The 23141-nt window shown below is 39.7% G+C and overlaps 1 protein-coding gene across 1 annotated transcript in view; it reads left to right on the top strand.

Moving 5' to 3' along the window:
* The window catches only part of INPP5F (inositol polyphosphate-5-phosphatase F), a 60479-nt gene that overhangs the window by 694 nt on the left and 36644 nt on the right, over positions 1-23141 (top strand). Inside the window, exon 2 of the mRNA XM_070432154.1 lies at positions 16647-16727. Within this exon, the coding sequence (XP_070288255.1) occupies positions 16647-16727 (81 nt within the window). The remainder of the gene's footprint in view (positions 1-16646; positions 16728-23141) is intronic.

Raw genomic sequence — 23141 nt, 5'->3', positions numbered from 1 at the left:
TTCTGGGTCCTTTTTAAAGGCGTGATTGCTTCCGGCTGCCCCGGGCACCTGGCTTAAAGCTCCTTTTCTTTGGTTGTGGTGTTGCAATGAAACCGTCTCGTCATGTGGAACTTTTACTGTTTTTGTGGGGTTCAGTGGTGGGCGATGCCGAGTGTATCGTGGGTCCGAGTCTGGGTGTGAAGATGCTGTGAGATGCCGAGGGCCACGGCGTTCGGTTTGCGTTGGGAAAACTAGTTCACGTGGGGAGTGAAACAGCAGCCCCGCCTCCGGGGCGGCGGTGCAGGGGGCTGGGTCCCCCCACCCCTCGGAGGTTGTCAGTCCTTTTCCCTAATCACCTCAGACATCTTTCACTTGAGAAGTGAGAGAGTAGAGTTCTTTAAAGAAATAGAGCATTTCAAATTTACTAGCAATTCTTGTGCCTCATCTCGACAAAGGAATTACATGAATTGGAAAGTCTAAGACAGCGGTTCTCAACCTGTGGGTCGCGACCCCTTTCACAGGGGTCGCCTAAGACCATCGGAAAACACATATATAATTACATATTGTTTTTGTGATTAATCACTATGCTTTAATCATGTTCAATTTGTCACAATGAAAATACATCCTGCATATCAGATATTTACATGACGATTCATCACAGTAGCAACATTACAGTTATGAAGTAGCAACGAAAATAATGTTATGGTTGGGGGTCACCACCACATGAGGAACTGTATTAAAGGGTCGCGGCATGAGGAAGGTTGAGAACCACTGGCCTAAGAGCTCCAACTGAGCGTTTCGCGTCACAGCAGCTACCATTTATAGGTGGCGTTCAAGGTCGTGGTCCTTACTGTCCCCACAACATCCTTACAGAGCAGCTGATGGTGTCCTCGTGTCCCGTGAGGACACAGGTGTGAAAGGTTGGACACGGACCTCAGGTCCCAGAGAGGGTAGAACTGGCCCCAGAACACTGTCTGGCAGGTGCCCCTTTCTTTCGAAGGCCTGCCGGCTGATTTGCTAGAGCAGTGAAGGAGAACTTATTTTTTCCCCCTCGGCTCCGTGTATTTTCTTACAATTACATGTGACTTCCTCTATTCAGAATGGAGGAGAAACTAGGCACCCCGATAAGGTTCCTGATGGTCTTGGGACTGAAGTTGTTGTAGATAGGCTAATTTTGGCCAGTCTCCATTCATTCTCTTTTCTCTGTTTTTCCTCATTTGACCATTTGCCTAGCCCTCCCCCTGCTCCCACAACCCAACGTTTGGGTAAAGTTCCAAGTTTAGCTTGAAGGAAGGTAGACTGTAAAATTCCCCAAGCTGTTAGGGAGCCGACCGTAGATCTTTTCCAGCTGGATGGAAATTGAGATCATCGCCAACCCATGGAACAGAACACTTTTCCACGCCTCATTTCTTCAACTGTAAAATGAGGGTTGGGCTTTTGGGTCATTGTACATGATGAAAATGTTTTTTAAAACAATGCCAATTTGTTCAGTGTACGTTTTAGAGGACAGGAGTTGATATTGGTGTGTTTCATGAAAAAAAAACTCAGGATATCTAGGTAGTCACCAGTATGTTTGGGCAGTGACTTGAGGCATATATAAAAAGGTGGCCTGGGTTGTCTGCATTTCTAGGGCCACTCTCTTCTTTCTCTTAGCCCAGCCGTGGGCAAACTACGGCCCGCGGGCCAGATGCGGCCCGTTTGAAATGAATAAAACTAAAAAAAAAAAGACCGTACCCTTTTATGTAATGATGTTTACTTTGAATTTATATTAGTTCACACAAACACTCCATCCATGCTTTCGTTCCGGCCCTCCCGTCCAGTTTAAGAACCCATTGTGGCCCTCGAGTCAAAAAGTTTGCCCACCCCTGTCTTAGCCCCTAAGATTGACAGAGATGAACCAAGCTGGTGGAATTACATAGAACACGGTGCAGTCATAGGAGTCCTCCGAAGAGGAGCGTGTTTAAGTGAATTATTTGACTTTCTGTTTGGTTTGTGTTCAGTTCTTATACATGGGAGGCTCTCCTGTCCTAATGGTGGTTTGGGGATAAATCACTCCCCTCAAGTGAAGAAAGTCAACTCTTCTAGGCTGCTGGCTAGTGTCTTACCTTTCTGTGGAAGGATACTTAACTCCATACTTCTGAGCTAAAGAAGCTGAGATGAGCCACAGGTTTAAGCCTTTAAGAAATATCCCCAGGGTAACCTCGGCCTAGATTGTTGATTAAGCCACGTGGTTTGAGTTACTGTTTATATATTCAAAGTCCACATCAGAAGGCAAGTTAAAAACTTCTTTTCTACATAAATGGCTGTAGTCTTTGCAGTTACATTTATTTCATGTCTTAGGATGTAGGCAACCACAGACTGAAGTAGACCGAAAATCTAGAGGAAGGAAGAGGCCATTATATTTCAGAAGTAACACCCTGTTTTGATCTTTAGGTGTTAAAGTATAGCCAGTGAATAAAGAATCCCATGTACTTTACCAACTAGTTTGTCCTATCCAGTACTTAAGATGCTTTTTAAAGAATGACTATTAATAATTGTATTTTAATTGCTTTTTTTCTATAGAATCATTCAAAATTCTTTCCATTTTATCGTACCTTTTTCCTTTGCTTTTATTGCCAGTTTTGCTCTTGTTTCTAATCAAAGCATTTAAAATACTCCATTATTTCCAATTGATAGTTCAACTGAATAGGTTATTGACCAAGTCCTTATCTTTTCCAAAGGGCAGTGTTACTAGTATAAGACCAAACAAGCCTGTGGACTTTGTGGTTTTTATGTTTATGGCTACTGAACAACCTGTATCAGGACTTTCCTTTTTCTTAGAGACATCCAAAGAGTCAGCATTGATTTTTAAGGTTAAAATGACCATTTCCTTATCCTGGAATGTTGGTTATGATTTTTAAGGTTAAAATGACCATTTCCTTATCCTGGAATGTTTGCTACTGTCAGCTCTTTTCCTGCCTAGTTTATTCTGTAAGACCCAGCTCAGATGTGTGCTCACCCTAGCCCGCATTCCTAGGGCAGAATTGTGGTCACAATAAACACATTATTGTGTTTCCAGGTGCTTTATACACTTAGTACACACTTTGATTATAGCCCTTACTGCACCATATAATAATAGTTTCCTTCCTTTCTCCTGAGGGGACAGTGCATTTCCCTAGGCAAGGACCGTACTTGACTCATCTCGGTGTCTCTGGGCTCTAGAGTGCTTAGGATGCAGAAAGCATTTTTGGTTGAGTGGAGCCGAGTTAAATTTTAAGTCCAAGTTTTCTCTCAGCAATATCATTGCCATAAAAGTCGGATGCTGTGTTATGCTTATTACCCATTTTAGGCCCTGTTCTGAATATCTTCTAATTGGGGCGGAAAATCTCTGTCCAGCTGCGTGAGGAAATAAATGTGAGGCTTTCCACTTGTGTGTGTGTTTTTTCCCTTTCTATCTGATTTAGCATCACCATTTTTAAAAGGAAAATCTTTGTATTCCTTATTTTCTTCTTTACATTGTTTAATTTGTAAAAATGGTTTCTTCTAAACAGTTGATACTATTATTTTTTTCTGGTGCTTTTTTTTTTAAATTCCTCACCCAAGGATATGTTTTTATTGATTCTTAGAGAGAGGGAGGGAGAAGAGGGAGGAAAAGAGAGAGAGAGAAACATTGATGTGATCAATTGCCTGCCCTACTTGCCACAACTGGGAATCCAACCCCGCAACCTTTTGGTGTATGGGAGGATGCTTCAACCATCTGAACCACCCAGCCAGGGCTGATATTTTCATTTCTTTAGTCTGTAACAGTGCTTCTTGGTGAATGCTTATGTCTATTGCAAGGTGACCCCTAGAGAAAAATATTTAGGTTGTTCTATTGTCTACCAGGGAAAATGATAAAGTACTATGTAAACATTCAATAACTTCCTGAGAGTGAAGTTTTACTATCTGAGAATAAGGATTGTAGACTTTAAACAGTCCACTGTTGGAGAAGGGTGATATGGTCTTACCTCTTCAGTCTTAAAATTGCTTCTACTAGACCTTGTGTCTTTGTCTGATATGACGGTGTTATGTAATTTACTGCAGTCTATGCTTCATACTATTTGGAGACTGAGTGACCATGAAAAGATGTTAAAGCATTTGTCATACACATAACATTCACAGCCTGTAAACTGGAGAGAGAGAAAGGATATTCTGAATGATGAATACCAGTGAATATTTTTTTGGAGGAGATAACTAGCTATCAATTAGAATTCACAGAAACATGAAAAGTGTTTCTGTTCTTCTTAGTAATTTTTTATAATGAAATTATTTTTAGTATGTCATATGAAGTTAACTTTCTTTGAATGAGAAATAATAGTTATGGAATGAGATCCACATGAAACTTTATCTTTTCAGGATCATATTTTATTAATATACATTCAGTGTATTTTAGAGTTTTGTTCATTTGGTATTGACTTTGAAAAAGATTTTGAACTAAAAATATTTGCTAATAAACACAAATTACCATGACAAAATATAATAGGGCATTTTAATTTAAAAAATTATTAAATATATTGTAAAAATCTTTGTTTTTGTCATTGTTGAATAACCAGGTTTTTTTCTAGTGTCTTTACCCTTCAGTTTATTTAAATGACTTACCAGTTTTTATATTCTGAACTACTTTTTACTCCATAATTTAGTATATTTCTAATCTAGCATTGTTAGATTGAAGAGGTCTGTATATTTATTTTTATGAACACTTATTTTTATACATGCAAAATAGAAAAGACTCATCTTTCTAAAATATTTTTTCTCTCTTGGGTTAAAAAAAAAGAACGACAGGGTCTTGCTAATGGGGCAGATAACAATTTTTGGAATCAGGTTTTACAGATGAAGGAAGTTTTTGAACATATTTTGTTGTCTACATTGTTAACTGAGATCAGTAGTAGCTAATAACAGCTTTCATTTATTGAGCATTTTTTTCTGAACCAGACACTGTGCTAAGCCCTTTATTTGTACTGGTGCATTTCATCCCCACAAACATCAGGAGGAGGGTTTTGCTATTTTCCTACAGATGAGACTGAGGCATAGAGAGGTAATATGTCCAAGTTCACAGAGTTAAGAGGCAGAGAGATGGGCTTCTAACCCAATATGTGACTACAAAGCCAGATAGAAACCTCTCAATGCTGACAAACCTGTTTTATAAACCTTTCTATCTTCTTGACTACAGAGTTATAGTATTTATAACTTTATGGGTAATATCTGAAATGTGTCTTGCACTATCATCATCGTTATAATATAGCCTTTATAGAGAATAAAATAGCCTCTCATATGTCAAAGCACATATACCGAGGGATCTATATAGAAGGAAAAGGTTGATAATGGGACTGCTGGTTGGTTCTTTGACCCAACACCTATCCCTGACTCTGTCTTACAAAATTAGTTTATATACTTACAGGGAATGTCACTATGTAATAGATTGACTAGTTGTTTTTCCAGGTTAGGGTCAGTTTATCAGGTTTCTCTCCTCAAGTTTTTAGAACATCTGCAGTTGGGGAAGGGAATAGATCTAGGGTAGATCTTTGTGCAGAAACATTGATATGTACGGGATGGGAAGTATTTCAGCCTGGGATGAGCAACCTGAAGCCTTCCTCAGTCTAGCTCTGCACGAGTCCTAGCTCTAATTTCACAGGCATCTTTTCAGAGCATATAAAGCAGTGGAAATGGTTAGGGAAAAGCCTTTAGGACAACTGCCTTCAAAAAGGGGAGGGGCCTTTGTAGAATCACTGGTTCCTAGATGCTGTGCTCTGACCAGGCCATAGTCAGCAGAGGCCACGACTTGGCAAAGGCTAGCTTCAGAGGAAAGGAAGTAGGAAGGCCTTTTAGGGTAGAGCATGCAGGTGCCAGCAAACGGGGTATCCTGGTAGCTTGTTTTTTTTTCTGGAACCTGGCTATTTTGGTGCTGCTCCAGGATGCCTAGCTGCACGGCTTCCCATAGTCCTACCTGCCCAGCCTAACTCATTTGAGCAAGGAGGCGGAGATGTAAATTCATCACCATATCCCTAGCACCTGGCCCACAGCAGGGTCTTATGTAAAAATTGTCTGAATGAATTGAAATAATGCTAGTCCCTGGTCAACCCTTTGTACTTTGAGCAGCAAAGAGATTGTTTGGGAGGATTAAATGGAGAATGTAAGAATAGAAGGCCAGAATGCTGCCTCTCTTACTAACTAAAACTAATTTCTCATTTTATTCAGTAAAGGGGGGGAATTTAACTTTTAAGTCTAAGATTCAAGAAATTTATTCTCTTTTGGAATGAAAATAAATGGGACCTGAAGACATTTTTATTTTTCTTATGCAAAAAAAGTTTGTTAATGATTTGGTCCTTGTGATTTATGACAAAATGAACTGTTGTATTTACAGATAGATAGTAGACTATTGGAAAAATCAAACTAGTTTGGCTGTGCTATTTATTCTCAGAGCCATAGTCTGGTGTGGTTTTATGGGGGTTTAACTGTTAGATCTTTATAAGCTGTATTACTACCCCTCTTTGCATCTTTTTGTTAACTGTTCTATTCATATTCAAATGTGTTTTAAAATATCACCTTTTAAAATCTAGCCTTTCTAACGAACACAAGTTTGAGAAGTAACAGCAGTGTCATAGAACCTCTAACAAATAATTACTCCTTAGCTCGTCTAAATCATCATTATGTGTCAACTGACCATAATTGAATTGAAAAGAGTATTTGAGTTAGAGAATGTTTAACAAAATGGAGAAATATTTTTTTATCAGTAGTTGATAATAATATATAAATAATATTTTAGAAGTGAGGATAAACACTGAACATTTAGCATTGTAGTACTATTACAAGACACACTGATAGTATCTTAATTAAAGCCCATGCTTTGTTAGAATGACTCACTTTCTGGTTGCTGTGAGACCCTTAAAAAAACTGCTCATTCAGAAAAAGCATCCACTCCTGCCTGCTTTCTTTGGTAAGGCTGGCTGAATTAAATACAGACTGATTTTAGGTCAGTGTTCCTTCTTTAAGTTACTTCATTTTGATTTCAGGTTCTTTCAAGTTTAACTTTGCATTTCTTCAACTTGACAGTGGGATATTTAACAATACATTAACTCGTTATAAATCTTATTCTTTGAATCAGCTTTCATTTACACTGAACTTCAAATTCTACAGTTTCTGCAATGGTCAGTATATACCATCTGAAGCAATCATAGCATCAAACTGAAATATTAGGAAATTTTAAACATGCCATATGCTTTTAATTTTAGTAGTTTGCATACATAATGATGATGCTTCACAGTATTATACATTGCTTTTATGGCAGATTTAAACCTTTTTTTTCCCCTCTGTGGAATAGCTGTGATGGGCAGAGGCACAGTTTGCCAGTCTCCCTTCTGGGCAGTGGTGCTTCTTAACTTTCAGGATTTGTCTCTCCTCTGGTAGCTATTGCATTTATTCCCCTTTACACCTTTCAAAAATTCCCTCATCTCAAAGCAGCAGCCCCCCTTCTCATTTTTAACTACTTTAGTATTCTATTTCTTTCTCCTTCCAAATATATTAAGGCCGAGTTTCTGTGAAGTCATTTATTCTTTCAACAAACATTTTTGAAGACCTTCTGTTGGGCATTGTGCTAAAGTGAAAAGATGGTTAAAACACTGTTTATAGCCGAGGATGTAGTCCAATAGGAGATAGACACGCACAGAAGTCTAGAGTGACAGATACTGTGATAGAGCTATATAAGACAGTTCTGTGGAAGATTTGAGCTGTCTTGAAGTTCAAGGTCTCTGTGTGTTTGTTTTTCCGAGATGGTAAAAATTTATTTTTTTCCAATAAAATGAGAAGGAAGAATACTTTTTTATTTGATTCTGTGAAATTTCTTGAAGTAGTCTGTGAGAGTTTCTTTCTCTCTGTAGGAGTGGAAAGCCCTGGAAGAAACGGGCTCTGTGCATGTATGGACTTTTGTGTGTGTGTTTTGCCAGAAATAACTCTTTGTATGCTCAGTGCCTTCATTCTAATTAGGTACGCAAAACACCAAAACAAAGCAAAATGACAGTTTATGAGGATGCCTAGTGCCTACCTGGCTAGAGTGAAATAGTGCAGGTTCTTCCAGTCTTTGGTGGTCCTTGTTTGATCTAGTAGAGTTCTTCATTTGATCTGATGGTGGGTTTGAAGGCAGAGCTTTTTGTTGGTGAGGCCCTATGGTGGCAAAACTACTATGCAGACAATCCTAGATGGGAGAGGATAGTTAACTTTGGACAAAGTTTTCAGGGAAAGCTAGGAAATTATTTAAGTAGCAGCTGGGAGAAAGGTTGCACTTATTTAATGAAGGAAGTGCTAATTTTATACATCTTAGTTTAAGAGCTCTAAAATGAGGAAAGGAAAATACCAATTGTTAGCTCAGCTGTGCTCTGATTTAGTTCTCAGAATCCTATTTCTGAAAGTTATATCAAAGGACAGTTTTTGGGGGGAGCAGAAGGTGAGAGACATATTTAAACACATTGCTATGTTTCTTGGGTGATGCATTATGCATTTATTATTCAAAGATTTATCTGATCCTTGTTTAAACTGGTTGTATTTTCAGCCTCTGTAGGTAATGAGTTTGGAAAGTTGTGACAGGCTGTACTTCCCTTCATTTATTCCCAAACTATGTCTTTTAAACACGAGTCTCCTACACTCTTATTCTGAATGTACTGTAATCTCCATACCTCTCATAATTTTATACATTTCCACTAGGTTTTCCCAGGACCTTTCTACATTGATTGACCTTTCATGAAAGTCTTTTTCTTTAGTTATCTTCTGTTCTTTTTTGAGTTGCATTGGGTCTTTCTTGAAATGTGATTATTAGGACTTTATACTTCAGATAAGGAATCAATAATTTTTAGTGTAGATATTATAGAGTTTAAAAACCAATTTCTAATATCCTTCATGATCATGATCAAAAGTTTGTGGGCTCTTTGCTATAATTAGATGCCCTGTTTTAATAGAAAAGTCTAGATATTCTTAAGATCCCTTTCCTAGATAATATCTCTTATCTTTTAAGTACTCTTAGGGTTATTTTTTGAAATATAATTCTTTGTACTAGCTTACGCCAGCTCACTGTATTATGAGATCTTTATGCAATTTATGGTACTTTATTACATTAAAGAGTTTAAAGTTGTACATGACACAGGTATCATTTTTGAATCAGACTGATAGGACAAAAGTAAACTTACTCATGCACGTTCCATCCAATGACCTATAATCACTTAGACCAGTGGTTCTCAACCTTGGCTGCACATTAGAATCACCTGGGAATCTTTTTAAAATCCTGATTTCTGGGCCTCATCCTCCTGAAATTCTGTTTCTTTGTTATGGGGTGGGGCCACAACATTAGTAACAAAGAAACAGAATTACTGGAGGATGAGGCCCAGAAATCAGGATTTTAAAAAGATTCCCAGGTGATTCTAATGTGCAGCCAAGGTTGAGAACCACTGACTTAGACCAATAGAGTAGTTCCCCCTTTATCCGACATTTCCTGTTCCTCAGTTACAGTTACTCCCAGTCAACTGAGGCCTGAAAATATTAAATAGAAAATTCCAGAAATAAGTTATAAGTTTTAAATTGCACTCTGTTCTGAGAGGTGTGATGAAATCTCATACTGTCCCGTTAGTCACTTAACAGCCGTCTTGGTTATCAGATCATTGCTGAGGTATGGCAGTGCTTGTGTTCAAAGAACCCTTATTTTACTTATTAATGGCCACAAAGCGCAGGAGTAGTGGTGCTGGCAATTCAGATGTGCCATAGAAGCTGTAAATTGCTTTCTTTAAGTGAAAAGGTGAAAATTCTCCACGTAGTAAGGGACGAAAAAATCGTCTGCTGAAGTTGCTAAGATCTATGATAAGAATAAATCTTTTGATGATGAAATCACCTAATTTGTAAATTAAACTTGATCATAGGTATGTAAGTATCGGGAATACTATAGTAAATATAGGGTTCCCTACTGTCTGCAGTTTCAGGCATCCACTGTGCCACTCCACCCCTGTAGATAAGGGGAGGCTACTGTGATTCTCCACTTGGCTGTACATTATAATTACCTGGAGGTGCTTTAAAAACACCTCTGTCAGGGCCCCACTCCAACCAATTGAGTCAGACTTGCTGAGGGGTGGGGCCCAGACATCAGTATTTTATAAAGCTCCTAGATCAGTGGTTGGCAAACTACAGCTCCAGAGCCACATGTGGCTCTTTGGCCCCTTGAGTGTGGCTCTTCCACAAAATACCATGTGCGGGCACGCATGTACAGTGCGATTGAAACTTAGTGGCCCATGCTCAGAAGTCGGTATTTTGTGGAAGAGCCACACTCAAGGGGCCAAAGAGCCGCATGTGGCTCTCGAGCCGCAGTTTGCCGACCACTGTCCTAGATGATGACCATGAACAGCCAGAATGAGCAACCATTGAATTGGAGTTCACACTGGGAAATCACCAGCTGCTAGAACTTCTAAATTGGATTAGCTTTTTAACTTGCTGCATGCCAGAAAATCATCACCATTAGAGTTCAAAGAAATGTATCAAATTTTGCATTTTTAAGATGACTCCTGAATCAACTTTATCTGTTTTCCTGGCCAAATTAAATTCTGAGGTTTGAAGCATGGAAATGCTAACAATGGGAACTTTCAGTTTCTCATTTTAGAACCCTTTTACTCATCTGTTTGACTTTAGTGTTTGTCTTTTCAGACCAATAATATCCATTGTCTTTAGCAGGAAATAAAACTTGGGTCTGATTATACCTTGGTACCTTTTTTTTTTTTTTTCCTAAAACAAACGCAACTGCCCATAAACTTCAGCAGTTGTGAAAAACCCAGGCTTGTTCTTGGGCTGAGGGAGTGCCGTCACTCTGGGCTTTTGGAATGAATGACTCATACTCTCTGCAGGCACCCAGTATTTAATCAGTTGTTTTCTGTGTACCAGGAAGAGGAGGGCCTATGAAAATAGAAGCCCTGTACTGCCAAATGAACCTGGAAGTGTAGACCTAATTGGTCAAGCAATTGAGCTTATAACAAAATATTTATGCCTTTTAGTGTATGTTGCTTTATTTCACTAATTTAAAGTTGGCATTATTTGTAAAATGCTATGCTTTTGTAATTTGTAAGCAACTTTTCTCTTTACTAGGTGACTTTGATAATCCTAAATTTTAAAACCTACTTGCAAATTTCAAACATTTCTCTTTTGAATTTATCTGCCACATTGGAATATACTTTTTGAAGGGAAGATTAGAAAGCAATATGCTTGTTGGAGCAGATCAATTACATGGCTGTTCTTTGTGGAAGGGTAGTTAGTATAAGGCCGCTGGCCATTTTCTTTGCCATTCCAATGCCTTCTGCCTCCTGAGTAGTGATAGTGTGCATTACTAAGTGTACTTGCTACATATGCGTAGACTGATATCAGTTACAGATCTCCTCTATACAGAATCCACTAATGCCAACTGATTCTGCTTGCTCTTTAAAGAGTAACAGATTGGGGGGAGGGGGCTGCACACAGCCTTGGTTGGGTGGCTCAGTTGGTTGGAACATTGTCCTGTATGCCAAAAAAGGTTGTGGGTTTGATTCCTGGTCAGAGAATATAACTAGGTTGCGGGTTTGATCCCTGCTTGGGACACGTGTGGGAGGCAACCAATTGATGTTTCTCTCTCACATCAGTGATTCTCTAGTTCTCTCTCTCCCTCTCCCTTCCTCTCTAAAATCAATAAACATATTCTTGGGTGAGGTTTGCACGCACGCACACACACACACACACACACACACACATTATGAAGTACGTATCGTGTCCCAGGCACTGTACTGGGCAGCAAAGGCACATCAGTTCAAAGACACACTGAGCCTCTTTTCTTGTGCCAGTTATATTGCCTGCTTCAGGCCTTCCTCTATTGTTTTGTGTCTCTTGTCTCTATATTGGTATGAGAAACCATGGGCACCAGCTATAGATTTTAAGATCATTTCCCTTGAATGTTTAGATAAGTCTTTCATTGTGAGAAATCACATGCTCATCATTTATTATATTTATTGAAAGATAAATGCTTTTATTAAAAATGCTTGTATAGCAAAGATTGTTGTTTTAGGACTTCCTTTAAAAACAATAACAATTTAAGTTGGTAGCCCTATTAAAAGTCAGTGAAAATAAGTAATTGGTAGAAGTCCATTTTTCATGCTTGCTTTTACTCATTTATTGATTCATTTGGTTCAATAATTATTGAATGAATGCCTGCTATGCTTTCATGCTTGCTTTTACTCATTTATTGATTCATTTGGTTCAATAATTATTGAATGAATGCCTGCTATGCGTCAAACACTGTCCTAGACCTCAGGTATATAGTAGGAAACAAAGTAGGCATAGAATTAAATAAACTGATAGAAGGGTTGAGACTTAGTAATAGTCTGTCTTTTTAATTGGTTAGTTGAAACTTTACATTTATTTTAATATATTAGGAGTTATCTCTTGTTTACCCTTGTTTTCCATTTATTGTGCTTTTTCTTTTTATTCTATCACCTTTCCTGTCTTCCTTTGGATATCTCAAATATTTGTTAGGTGCCTCTCTATTGCTGACCGAAAGTTACATATTCTACTTATATTTTTCTATGGTTTCTTAAAATCCAGTATTTATTTTCACATACATAACTAAAATTTACCAATATCCATGTCTTTTTCCCAGGCATAATTTTACCTCCCTTTAGCCTATACTTCTAGATTCCACCCCCTACCACCCCTGCGTGTGGGGGATTTCGAGGGGAGGAAGCTGGCAGTCATGCTTGATTTGCCATTTGGATCTGAACCTGAACTGGGTTGCTGGGACTGACTGGATGCCTAGTTTTGAGCTGCATCAGAGCTGTGGATCTGTTTCATATTAGAGAAAACAATTTTGGGGACATATCTAGATATTGAGATTTTCATTAAAAATTTTTACTTCGAGGAGGCTTTCAGGAATTATGGCATTACCATAAGATTTAATAAGTTAAAAAATTGAAGTTTTTCTTTTTTTTTTTTTTTTTTTTAAAGCTGTACGTAGATCCTTGAAATAAAAATCTATGGAGAGATTTACTGAGTGGTAAGAACCTAGAATTTTAAATGCATATACATTTCCCAACTTGAGCTAAAAGTTACTGAACATTTATGTGCCAGACATTGTGCTGGACACTTTCATATAATTCTCTCATTTGATCCTTATAAAAACCCTATAAGTTAGTTGAAATTTTCATTTACACAAGAGAAAATAGAACTGAGAGGTCTTCAGAGACTATAGTAGAGCCAGGACTCTTTACCTGGGACATGTATTCAGGCTGTGCCCACATCATGCCTGCACCTCTAGACTCTGTCCAGGCTTCCAGTTCCAGAGTCAGCTCGAGGCTGTCCTTGTACACACGCTTATCTGGATCTCTGGCTTTAGACCTGCCCTCTCATGTTCATCCTCTACACACTGACCCTGATGTTCAATCTCAAATGCAAATCTGCCCTGTCTGGAGGAAATAGCCCTGAACTCACTATCTGTTGTCTTCCTGAATGGGTCCCGGTGTAGTTCTTCAGCCGTGTCCTTGCAGCTCCCTGCCTTTTACGTTAGGGTCCTGCAGAACCAAACTGTCTGGAGTCCTCATTGCATTCGATGCATATTTGAATGCCTTTTATGTATTAAGCAGCCTGCTAGATATAGAGCAGACAAGAGCTTTTTAATGATCCAGATGGGGGAGGTCTAGACCCTGGGCAAAGATAGTGGCAGTGGGATGGAGAGAAAAACATCCATCAGATATTGAGGGGATAGAATCAATAGGACTCTGAGGAAGAAAAGCATTTTGGATGTCACCCACATCCTGCTTGTGCAGCTGGAATGATGGTGAGCTGGAAGTCCCATACAAAAATAAAATGAGAATATTATACCTGAGAACATTTGGTAGGGAAACTTGCGGTGTTAGAGGTATGCTAGAAAGAGCCCTGGACTGAGAATGGGAAATGGTGTTTTGATTTTGACAAGTTATGTGGTATTGGACAGTCCCTGTGTCTCTGCCAGCCCTGAAGCCTTTACCTGAAATAGAACAGAGTACTTTAACTTTGCCACTTTAAATAGTGAGCCCTTCTAACACGACTCACAGCAAATTATCTGACTTTAACTTGCCACTCCATTCTATGTCATACGCTCATTTGTCTACTTAGCATTTTGGAGCCTGCTGTGTACCAGGCACTGAGGATATAAAGCTAAATGAGAGTAGGTCTTATGAGCTTCCTGTTCTTGATGAGCTTCCTGCTCAGTCAGAGAGACAGACAAGTCAATAGTTAGGTGCATTAAGCCAAAATAAGTTGCTATGATGGAAATCTGAGCAAGGTTCAGGGGAGTCACAAAGGAGATCCTGCTCCGTTCTGCTAGGAGGGTGGAGAGGGGAATGTGTCAGCGAACACCAGTGACCCTTGCTCTGAGTCTGGAATGAAGAGCCGGCAGAAGTGGGTGGGGAGCAGCATTCCACACAGAGCCTGTGCACACTTGGGGATGACTGCAGGAAGACCAGGATGCTCGGGGCGGGGAGGCAGGAGGAGGTGCACAGGACCCGCCCATGCAGGGCCTTCCAAGCCTTTCCGAGGAATTTGGACTTAGTTTCTAAAGCTGTGGGGAATAGGAGAAGTAATACAATTGGATTAGCAATGTTCGTATTTATCCCTTTTTATATCTAATGTATTTCCTTCACAACAATAATGGTAGGCAAGCTAGACTTAGGGGCAAGGAACATTATTTAAAATAAAGGCAGTTATTACATCCTGATAGAGCAGTTCACCAGGAAGATATAGTAATCCTGAACATAGTCTCAAGTGTAAAACAAAGCTTAAGAAAGAAAAATGGAAAAAAACAGAAAACATGAGAGTTAAAAGAAAACAACAACCTATTAGGTTTAGCAGTCAAGGAAATTAGCAAATACATAGAGGAGTTGAACAAAATAATCAACCAAGTTGATATAATGATCCCTAGCCCCAAAGTTAAATAGTGTGTTCAAATGTTTCAGATCCATAGTAAGAAATACTTTAAAAATCATGACCTGTTGAACACATATGTATGTACCAGAAACAAAGGTTTCATAAAATATTTCCCTACATGGTACAATTTTTCTGTTTTCTGCCCTATTCTGTTGTATTGCTGTTAATACTAATTTCATACAAAATTGATTTCATGATCCACTAATGGATTGATACCCTTTTTCCTTAAAAACTAAGTTAAAAATATGCATGCTTTTGAACACACACAGAACATTCACAAATTGACTTTCTGAAATCTCTTCACCACACCAAGCCTCTGCTGCCTCTCTGTTCCTCTCTGTCCTTCCCCCTGCTAAAGCAAAGTTGACTTGACTCCTATTTTTACTGAATCAAGGCCATCCAATACATCATCTGCTTTTCTTCTCCATTTCTATATTTAGTCTTTCATCTTGGCTTCTAGACTTAGAAAAAAGTGGTATCCTTCCTTTTCAAAGGTTAACTTTTACACCTGGAATTTTAATGTCATCATCTTCTGTTTTCTTGTCCTCCTTTCATATCTCTGGTTCTTACAGCTAGACATTTGTCCTTGATTATCCCACCATGAATTCAGTCTTAATGGGTTTAACTGGTTCTCATTTTGAACCTCAAAGATTATCAGTAACTATTATTTTTAGTCTTTATACCACAAAACTTGGTTATTGTTTTAGTTTTTCTAGTTTTTTAATTCTCACCTGAGGATATTTTTCCCATTGATTTTTAGAGAGTGGAAGGGAGGAAGGGAGGATATGAGGGGGGGGGGGGGGGAGAGAGAGAGAGAGAGAGAGAGAGAGAGAGAGAGAGAGAGAGAGAGAGAAAGAGAAAAGAGAAAAGAGAAAAGAGGGGAGGAAGAACATTGATGTGAGAGACACATTGATTGGTTGCCTCCCACATACACCACAACTGGGGCCAGGGATTGAACCTGCAACCTATTGAACTACCATTAATGTTACATTTATATCCATGTATTTCACAGCCTTTTGCAATCTGGGTTCCACAAGAGAATTAAGCCCTAATGTCCTCAGGCACCCAATGTGTGTAATGAATTAACTTGTCTCCTATGTGTCTAGAATGGCATAAGTTATTTGTGAGAATTGAAAAAACAATCACCCACATCATTGTTTTATGGCTGAGATGAGGAAGCCTGATCGGGATGCCTGGCGCACACCAGGCACTCAGTACTTGTTCCTATTATTTTTGCCCTAGAAGTCCCATAAAAGAGCCCTGGCTTTCTGGATTTCTTTGCTTGGTGTATGATTCTCGGGGAAAGAGCATTTTCCAGACTGAGATCCAGTAAGTGGACATCTCTATATGGCAGTTTCTCAGGCCTTGTCTTTGGATTTTGGACTAGCTATGACTATAGGACTGCCCGCATCTCTGTTGTCTTGTAGTGTACCAGCCTCTTTCCCCCACTGAAGGGCGCTAGAGTACTGCCTCCAACTGAGCAGAGTTTCAGAATGTCAGTTCTTTCCCCATAACTGTCCTTATTGACAGAAGCCTTTTTCAGGCTTTGATTTAATGCTTTCTCAAAAATTCCTTGATAGTAATGTATTCAGTTCTGGGTGTTCATAACTGCTCTTTTTGGGCATTGATCATATTTTAATATACTGCTTTTAATACACTGTTTTAATATGAATATTTTCTCATGATTGTTTCTTATTTTATTTTAGCTACTGATCTACTTCTTGCCTGGAATCCCATTTGCTTGGGTTTGGTAGAAGGTGTTATTGGGAAAATTCAGCTTCATTCAGGTATGTTTCTGTAAACTCCTTAAACTTGTCAAATTTTTTGTGGCATTTTGACATTTTTTTCTTTGATGATAAATGTAGATTCTGTTATGGCTTTAATTCCTTTGCCTTAATTTTGGGTCTGCCCAAAGTGGGTATATTGCCATATAAGTTTCATGAAATAAAACTTTAGAGAAAAAGGAGGTATAATATTACAACCCTTTCTTCCTCTTAAAACACAGCATTATGCCTAGCATGTGTCAGGAATTGTGCTAGTTGGTAGAACGCAGTGGTGAGCAAAACCTGACGCATTCCCACGCTTATGGAGCTTCTAGTTTAGGAGAGAAAACAGACATCGGTGAATAATCACCGAAACAAACATATAATTATTTGATAATGGTGGTAGGTGCTCTGATGGAAAGATAGCCCCCAACTGCACTGATTTCAAAGGGGAGGATGGTAGGAATAAGGCCTGAGAGATAGGCAGTGGCAGACCATGGCTGTTGTTGGCTTTGGGTCAGCTGTCCATTCCTGATACAATTAACTGGCCAGGGAAGAGTGTGGGTTTCTCAGTATGGGGTGTGGTCCTTTCCGGGGGCCCTATCCAGGGCAGACAAATTGATGGAAGGTCTAGGTCAGTGGTTGGCAAACTGTGGCTCGCGAGCCACATGCGGCTCTTTGGCCCCTTGAATGTGGCTCTTCCACAAAATACCGACTTCTGCGCATGGGCCACGAAGTTTCAATCGCACTGTACGTGCGCGCCCGCACGTGGTATTTTGTGGAAGAGCCACACAAGGGGTAAAGAGCCGCATGTGGCTCGAGTGCTGCAGTTTGCCGACCGCTGGTCTAGGTAATTCAGCAGGCCCCCTCTTGGAAGGACAGACACCTGTGCCCTGGGTTCAGAGGGAATTTTGTTCGTGAAAAAATAGATGTTACATAGTTGGGTCCCAAAATATCCTGAAAATGACTAAATGAAATAGTTTAAGCATTATACTTAAATATCTGTTTTTCCTTTCGTATCCATTTTTTTTTTTTAAATATATTTTATTGATTTTCTACAGAGAGGAAGGGAGAGGGACAGAGAGTCAGAAACATCGATCAGCTGCCTCCTGCACATCTCCCACTAGGGATGTGCCCGAAACCCAGGTACATGCCCTTGACCGGAATCGAACCTGGGACCCTTCAGTCTGCAGGCCGACGCTCTATCCACTGAGCCAAACCGGTTTCGGCTTTTTCCTTTCGTATCCATTTTAATACGAATTTTGAGCTCTTGGAGGCTTTACCATTATTGCTGTGTAATTAGGAGTAAAAAAGTGTGCCCTTTACTCTGGCCAGTATGGCTCAGTTGATTGAGTGTTGTCCTGTGGCACCGAAAGGTCGCTGGTTCGATTCCTGGTCAGGGCACCTGCCCAGGTTGTGGGTTCAATCCCTAGTGATTCTTGGTCAGGGTATGTGGGAGATAACTGATAAATGTTTCTCTCTCCCTCTCTGTCCCTCTCTCTCTAAAAATCAATATAAACATGTTTGTTTGTTTTTTTTAAGTGTGCCCCTTTTTATTGTAAAATAAAATTATTGAGCATTTGTGAGTTAGGTTGATTTCTGGGTATAAAGCACATATTGCTGGAGACAATCTAATTTTCCTTTATTAGGTTTTTTGGTGGTTTTTTAAAAATCTGTTTTCATTTTGAAATATATTTTAGATACAAAAGCTGTTTATCACAGATATAAGGTATAGGTTATCATAAAACAAACATTTATATCTGCCACTCAACTTAAGAAATGAAATATGACCAATGGCCGAAACCGGTTTGGCTCAGTGGATGGAGCGTCGGCCTGCGGACTGAAAGGTCCCAGGTTCGATTCCGGTCAAGGGCATGTACCTGGGTTGCGGGCACAATCCCCAGTAGGCGATGTGCAGGAGGCAGCTGATTGATGTTTCTCTCTCGTCGATGTTTCTAACTCTCTATCTCTCTCCCTTCCTCTCTGCAAAAAAATCAATAAAATATATTAAAAAAAAAAAAAAAAAGAAATATGACCAATGTCTTTGGAGCCCTCACCATGCCTTTCTCCAAGTATATCCTGCTTTCTTCCCTTCAAGAGAACCTGCCATTTTGAATTTTGCCTTTCATTATTGCTTTTATTACATATGTATTCCTAAACAGATATGTTGCTAATTTTTTAATAAGTGATTAAGCTGTTTGTATTCTTTCGCTTTTTCTCCTACTCAACTTTACATTTTTTAGCTTTATCCATGTTGATGTATGAAACTTTAGTCCCTTGTTTACACTATTGTATGAATATACCATAATTTGTCCTGTTTCCTATCACTGGGTAATAGTGTGGGTTTTTTGTTTATTTTTTCACTATTAGAAATAATATTGCCCCAAGCATTTTTGTATATTTTGCCTTTGATATTTAAAAAAATTTTTCAATACAGAAGAGAAAAGCATTTAGAGATTCTGTAACCATGCTAAGTATTTTAGTAACACTCTCCTACCTGTCTACATTTACATACATATATTTTTAATTCATTTATATGCTGACAAGATAATTTCACAGCTGAGTGTTCTGAATTAATTTCGTTTTCTATTGTTTAAGTGAAGTATATGAAATTTTTGAGTTATTTTTCTTCACATCTTGGAGCAGTGAATAAATCACTGAACTCAATCAGAAGACTTGGATTCAGCTTTATTTATTAGCTTTGAGATAAAAGGGACTTTGCTTAACATCCTTTTCATTTATTCTGTTAGCCAAGGTCATTACTGTGGCAGCCTGGAGCTGGGAGGGAGCTTGCCTGAGGTGTCCCAGTTTTCCTGCTTGTGGCATCTCCTTCATATCTCATCTCACATAGCCTCTCCTTGGGTCTTCTCTCTTCTGGATACCTATCCTTTTAGGGTGGTGGCTAGAAGACAAGCTGCAACAGGCAGGGGTTTATTAAGCATCAGCTTCTGTCACTGAGTCTACTAATGTCCCATTGGCCAAAGGAAATCACAAAGCCAAATCCAGAGTCGACATGGGAGGGATGTCACAAGGGCATGCATCCCAGGAGGCTGGCTCATGGGGTCCACAATGTCTCCAAGCCTCTGCTTTGTAAGCAGTGAAACAAGAGTAAAACTGACCGCCCTCTTTTTTTCCTAGGGTATTGCCAGTCTCCAATGAGATAGTATACCTGAAGGTGCTTCATAAATTACAGATCACTATTTTATCAAGGCTCTTGGTTGCAAATACAAACCTATCAGCTTATGCAAAACAGAACGAAAAACCCCAAATTTTTATAAGGAATCTTAGGGACCAAAACCAAGAAGTAGACATTGTATAGGGATCCAAGATTACTTTTTCTGGGTCAGGTGGTCTCTGACCACTGCTTCTCCCTATACCTCTCCTACCTCCTTCTCTTCATTTGCCTTTCTCTGTTTCTGTGTATGTAAGACAAAATTTTTGCTCTTATGGCATTCAAACCAGCCTCAGCCCTCAAACCAACCAATATCTAATGTTTCTTTTCTTTTTTTAAAATGTTTTTATTGATTTCAGCCAAAGCCGGTTTGGCTCAGTGGATAGAGCGTCGGCCTGTGGACTGAAGGGTCCCAGGTTCGATTCCGGTCAAGAGCATGTACCTTGGTTGCGGGCACATCCCCAGTGGGAGATGTGCGGGAGGCGGCTGATCGATGTTTCTCTCTCATCGATGTTTCTGACTCTCTATCTCTCTCCCTTCCTCTCTGTAAAAAATCAATAAAATATACTTAAAAATAAATAAATAAAATGTTTTTATTGATTTCAGAGAGAGGAAGGGAGAGGGAGAGAGAGAAACATCAGTGATGAGAGAGAATCATGATTGGCTGCCTTCTGTATGCTCCCCACTAGGGATCGAGCCCACAACCCAGGCATGTGCCCTGACCAGGAATCAAACCATGACCTCCTGGTTCATGGGTCAACGTTCAACCACTGAGCCACACTGGCTGGGCTGATGTTTCTTACAACCAAGGAGACTGACTAGCTATCAAGGACTCAGTAGTGAGTGCAGTTCAGACCCCTAAGACAGAGACTCTTCTCCCTGGTCACAGACATTTTCCAGAGGTGTGCTCCTCTAGGCGGGAGGGGCAGCCAGGGTTTAGACGTGGCAGACAACCCAAAAGTTATCTCCTCCAAGCAATGAACAAATATTTTACTGGCGGGTGATTTTATGGTGCTGTGAAAGTATGGTCAGCTCCTGTGGTCATTTACGTGTGCTTCCCCTTCTTGCACCACTTGCCTTTCTCTGGACCAAAAACAAGTGGTTGGTAGGCAGTGGGGGTACCTGTTATATAGGATATTTATATTGTAACGGTGGGGAATAGAGTGAACTAGAAAAAGAAAAAATTATTTAAAAAGAAAGTTGGACAGGGAAGGTATCTGTTTTTCCCTTTTCTAATCTCTACCTTTTTTCCCCCTTGTCACATCACTTTTAAGGTTTGGCTGTTAACAAAGGGAGTGGGCGGGGGGGTTGGGGAGGGGGAACGAAGGGAAATCTTTTCTGGGCTCCCTGCTGCTTTTTACCCATGGAGACAATTGCAGCCTCACCCTGTATGTGTCATTCCGCCCCCAGCTCCTTGCCCTTTGAGCATTCATCTTACTCTTCCTTGCCTTCTCTTCTTCATTCTGTCCTGGGGATGCCTCCTCCCTTCTCTGGACCCCGTTATGTCTCTTGCTCTGGCCACACACACCATTAGCCTGGGTGAGGGGAGGTGTGCTTTTGGTATGCCTCAGAACCAGATAATCACTGCAGGCATGTTTTCCCATGGGAGCATCTTACCTTCTGGGGGAGAGGACGAGGGGAATAAAACGTATGTACTTAAACGTTTTCATCCTCCTACTTACTCTCTACATATTAATACATGAGTTTTTGTTCTTGCCTGGTGAGATAGGAACATACATTTATTTGAACAGATGTCACTGACAGTCTTAAAAGGGCGTGGGTGCGCTGTTCATGACCGTCACTGAACTCTGAGCTCTGGAAGTATTAAGCAGGTGTGACGTAGGAACTGTATTATTTGCTGGAACTGCCATATAACAAAGTTCTGCAAACTGAGTACCTGTAATAACACATTTATTTTCTCACAATTCTGGCGGTTTGAAGGCTGAGATCAAGGTGTCATCAGGGTTGGTTTCTTCTGCGGCCTTTCCTTGGCTTGGAGATGCCATCTTCTCCCTGTGTCTTCACATTATCTTCTCTGTGTGTGTGTAGTTTCTATTTTCTGTGTAATGCTGGGGAAATAGCTGTATCTTCACACAGCTACTCATGAAAAGATTGCTTTAGGCTGGAGAGTTTAAGTGGATCACAAAAGCTCTTTAAATTGAGATTATTTTGAAGATTAAGACAAGGATAAGCTCTGTTGGGGTAAGAAATAACGGAATATAAAAAGCAAAAGTATATATTCCATGATAGATTCAGAAATAGTTTGAAAATTGTCAGGAATCTTGATTAATTTGGCAGTAGAGGCTCTTGATGTAGTAATTAAGGGAATTACTACAAGTAGGATTGAAGAGTCACAGACAGTTCATCAATGAGCTCTCACTCCGTAAAGTGGTGCTCGCCATCTGCCTGTTTCTCCCTTTGAAGTGGAGATGTCTCAGTCACTAAAATGTAAAGTGGATTATGCACAGGGTTTTAAGTGTATAATTTCAGTCCTCTGCTGTCTATAGAGACTTCTTGCTATGACACTAAGGACATGAAATATTTTACATATTTCAGTGGTGAATGGAGTGTCGCTAACATTGCTGTATACTTTTCTAAAAAGCCACTAGAAAACCCCATCCTCAAGGCACAGGAGAGACACTGGCAGGGCCCCTGCGGAGCTCAGCCTTTGCTGGAGACCTGGCTCTCGGGACATGCGTTAGATCAGCGGTTCTCAACCTGTGGGTCACGACCCCTTTGGGGGTCGAACGACCCTTTCACAGGGGTCGCCTAAAACCATAGGAAAACACATATATAATTACATATTGTTTTTGTGATGAATCACTATGCTTTAATTATGTTCAATTTGTAACTATGAAAATACATCCTGCATATCAGATATTTACATGACGATTCATAACAGTAGCAAAATTACAGTTATGAAGTAGCAACGAAAATAATTTTATGGTTGGGGGTCACCACAACATGAGGAACTGTATTAAAGGGTCATGGCATTAGGAAGGTTGAGAACCACTGCTTTAGATACTGCTGTTTCAATGAGAGCTTTAGTATGGTTTGCTATCTGGTAAACATTAGCTTTAGTAATGATAATATGAATTTAAAAGGTTATTTCATCCTCACAACTACTCTCTGCAGTAGGCAGTTTAGTCCATTTCATAGAGCAGTTAAGTATTGTGCTGCCAAGTACACGGAAATAAGTGATGGAGCTAGAATTCGAGTCTGAGTTCCGACCGCGAAGTCCAGAACATTGAAGCCTCCTTGAAACG

The sequence above is a fragment of the Myotis yumanensis genome, unplaced genomic scaffold (genome assembly GCF_028538775.1).
Source record: "Myotis yumanensis isolate MYYU_CA2020_CCGP unplaced genomic scaffold, mMyoYum1.0.hap1 SCAF_13, whole genome shotgun sequence".
Lineage (NCBI taxonomy): Eukaryota > Metazoa > Chordata > Mammalia > Chiroptera > Vespertilionidae > Myotis > Myotis yumanensis.
Note: the sequence above shows the minus strand (reverse complement) of the source record. Positions and strands in the feature narration are given on the sequence as shown.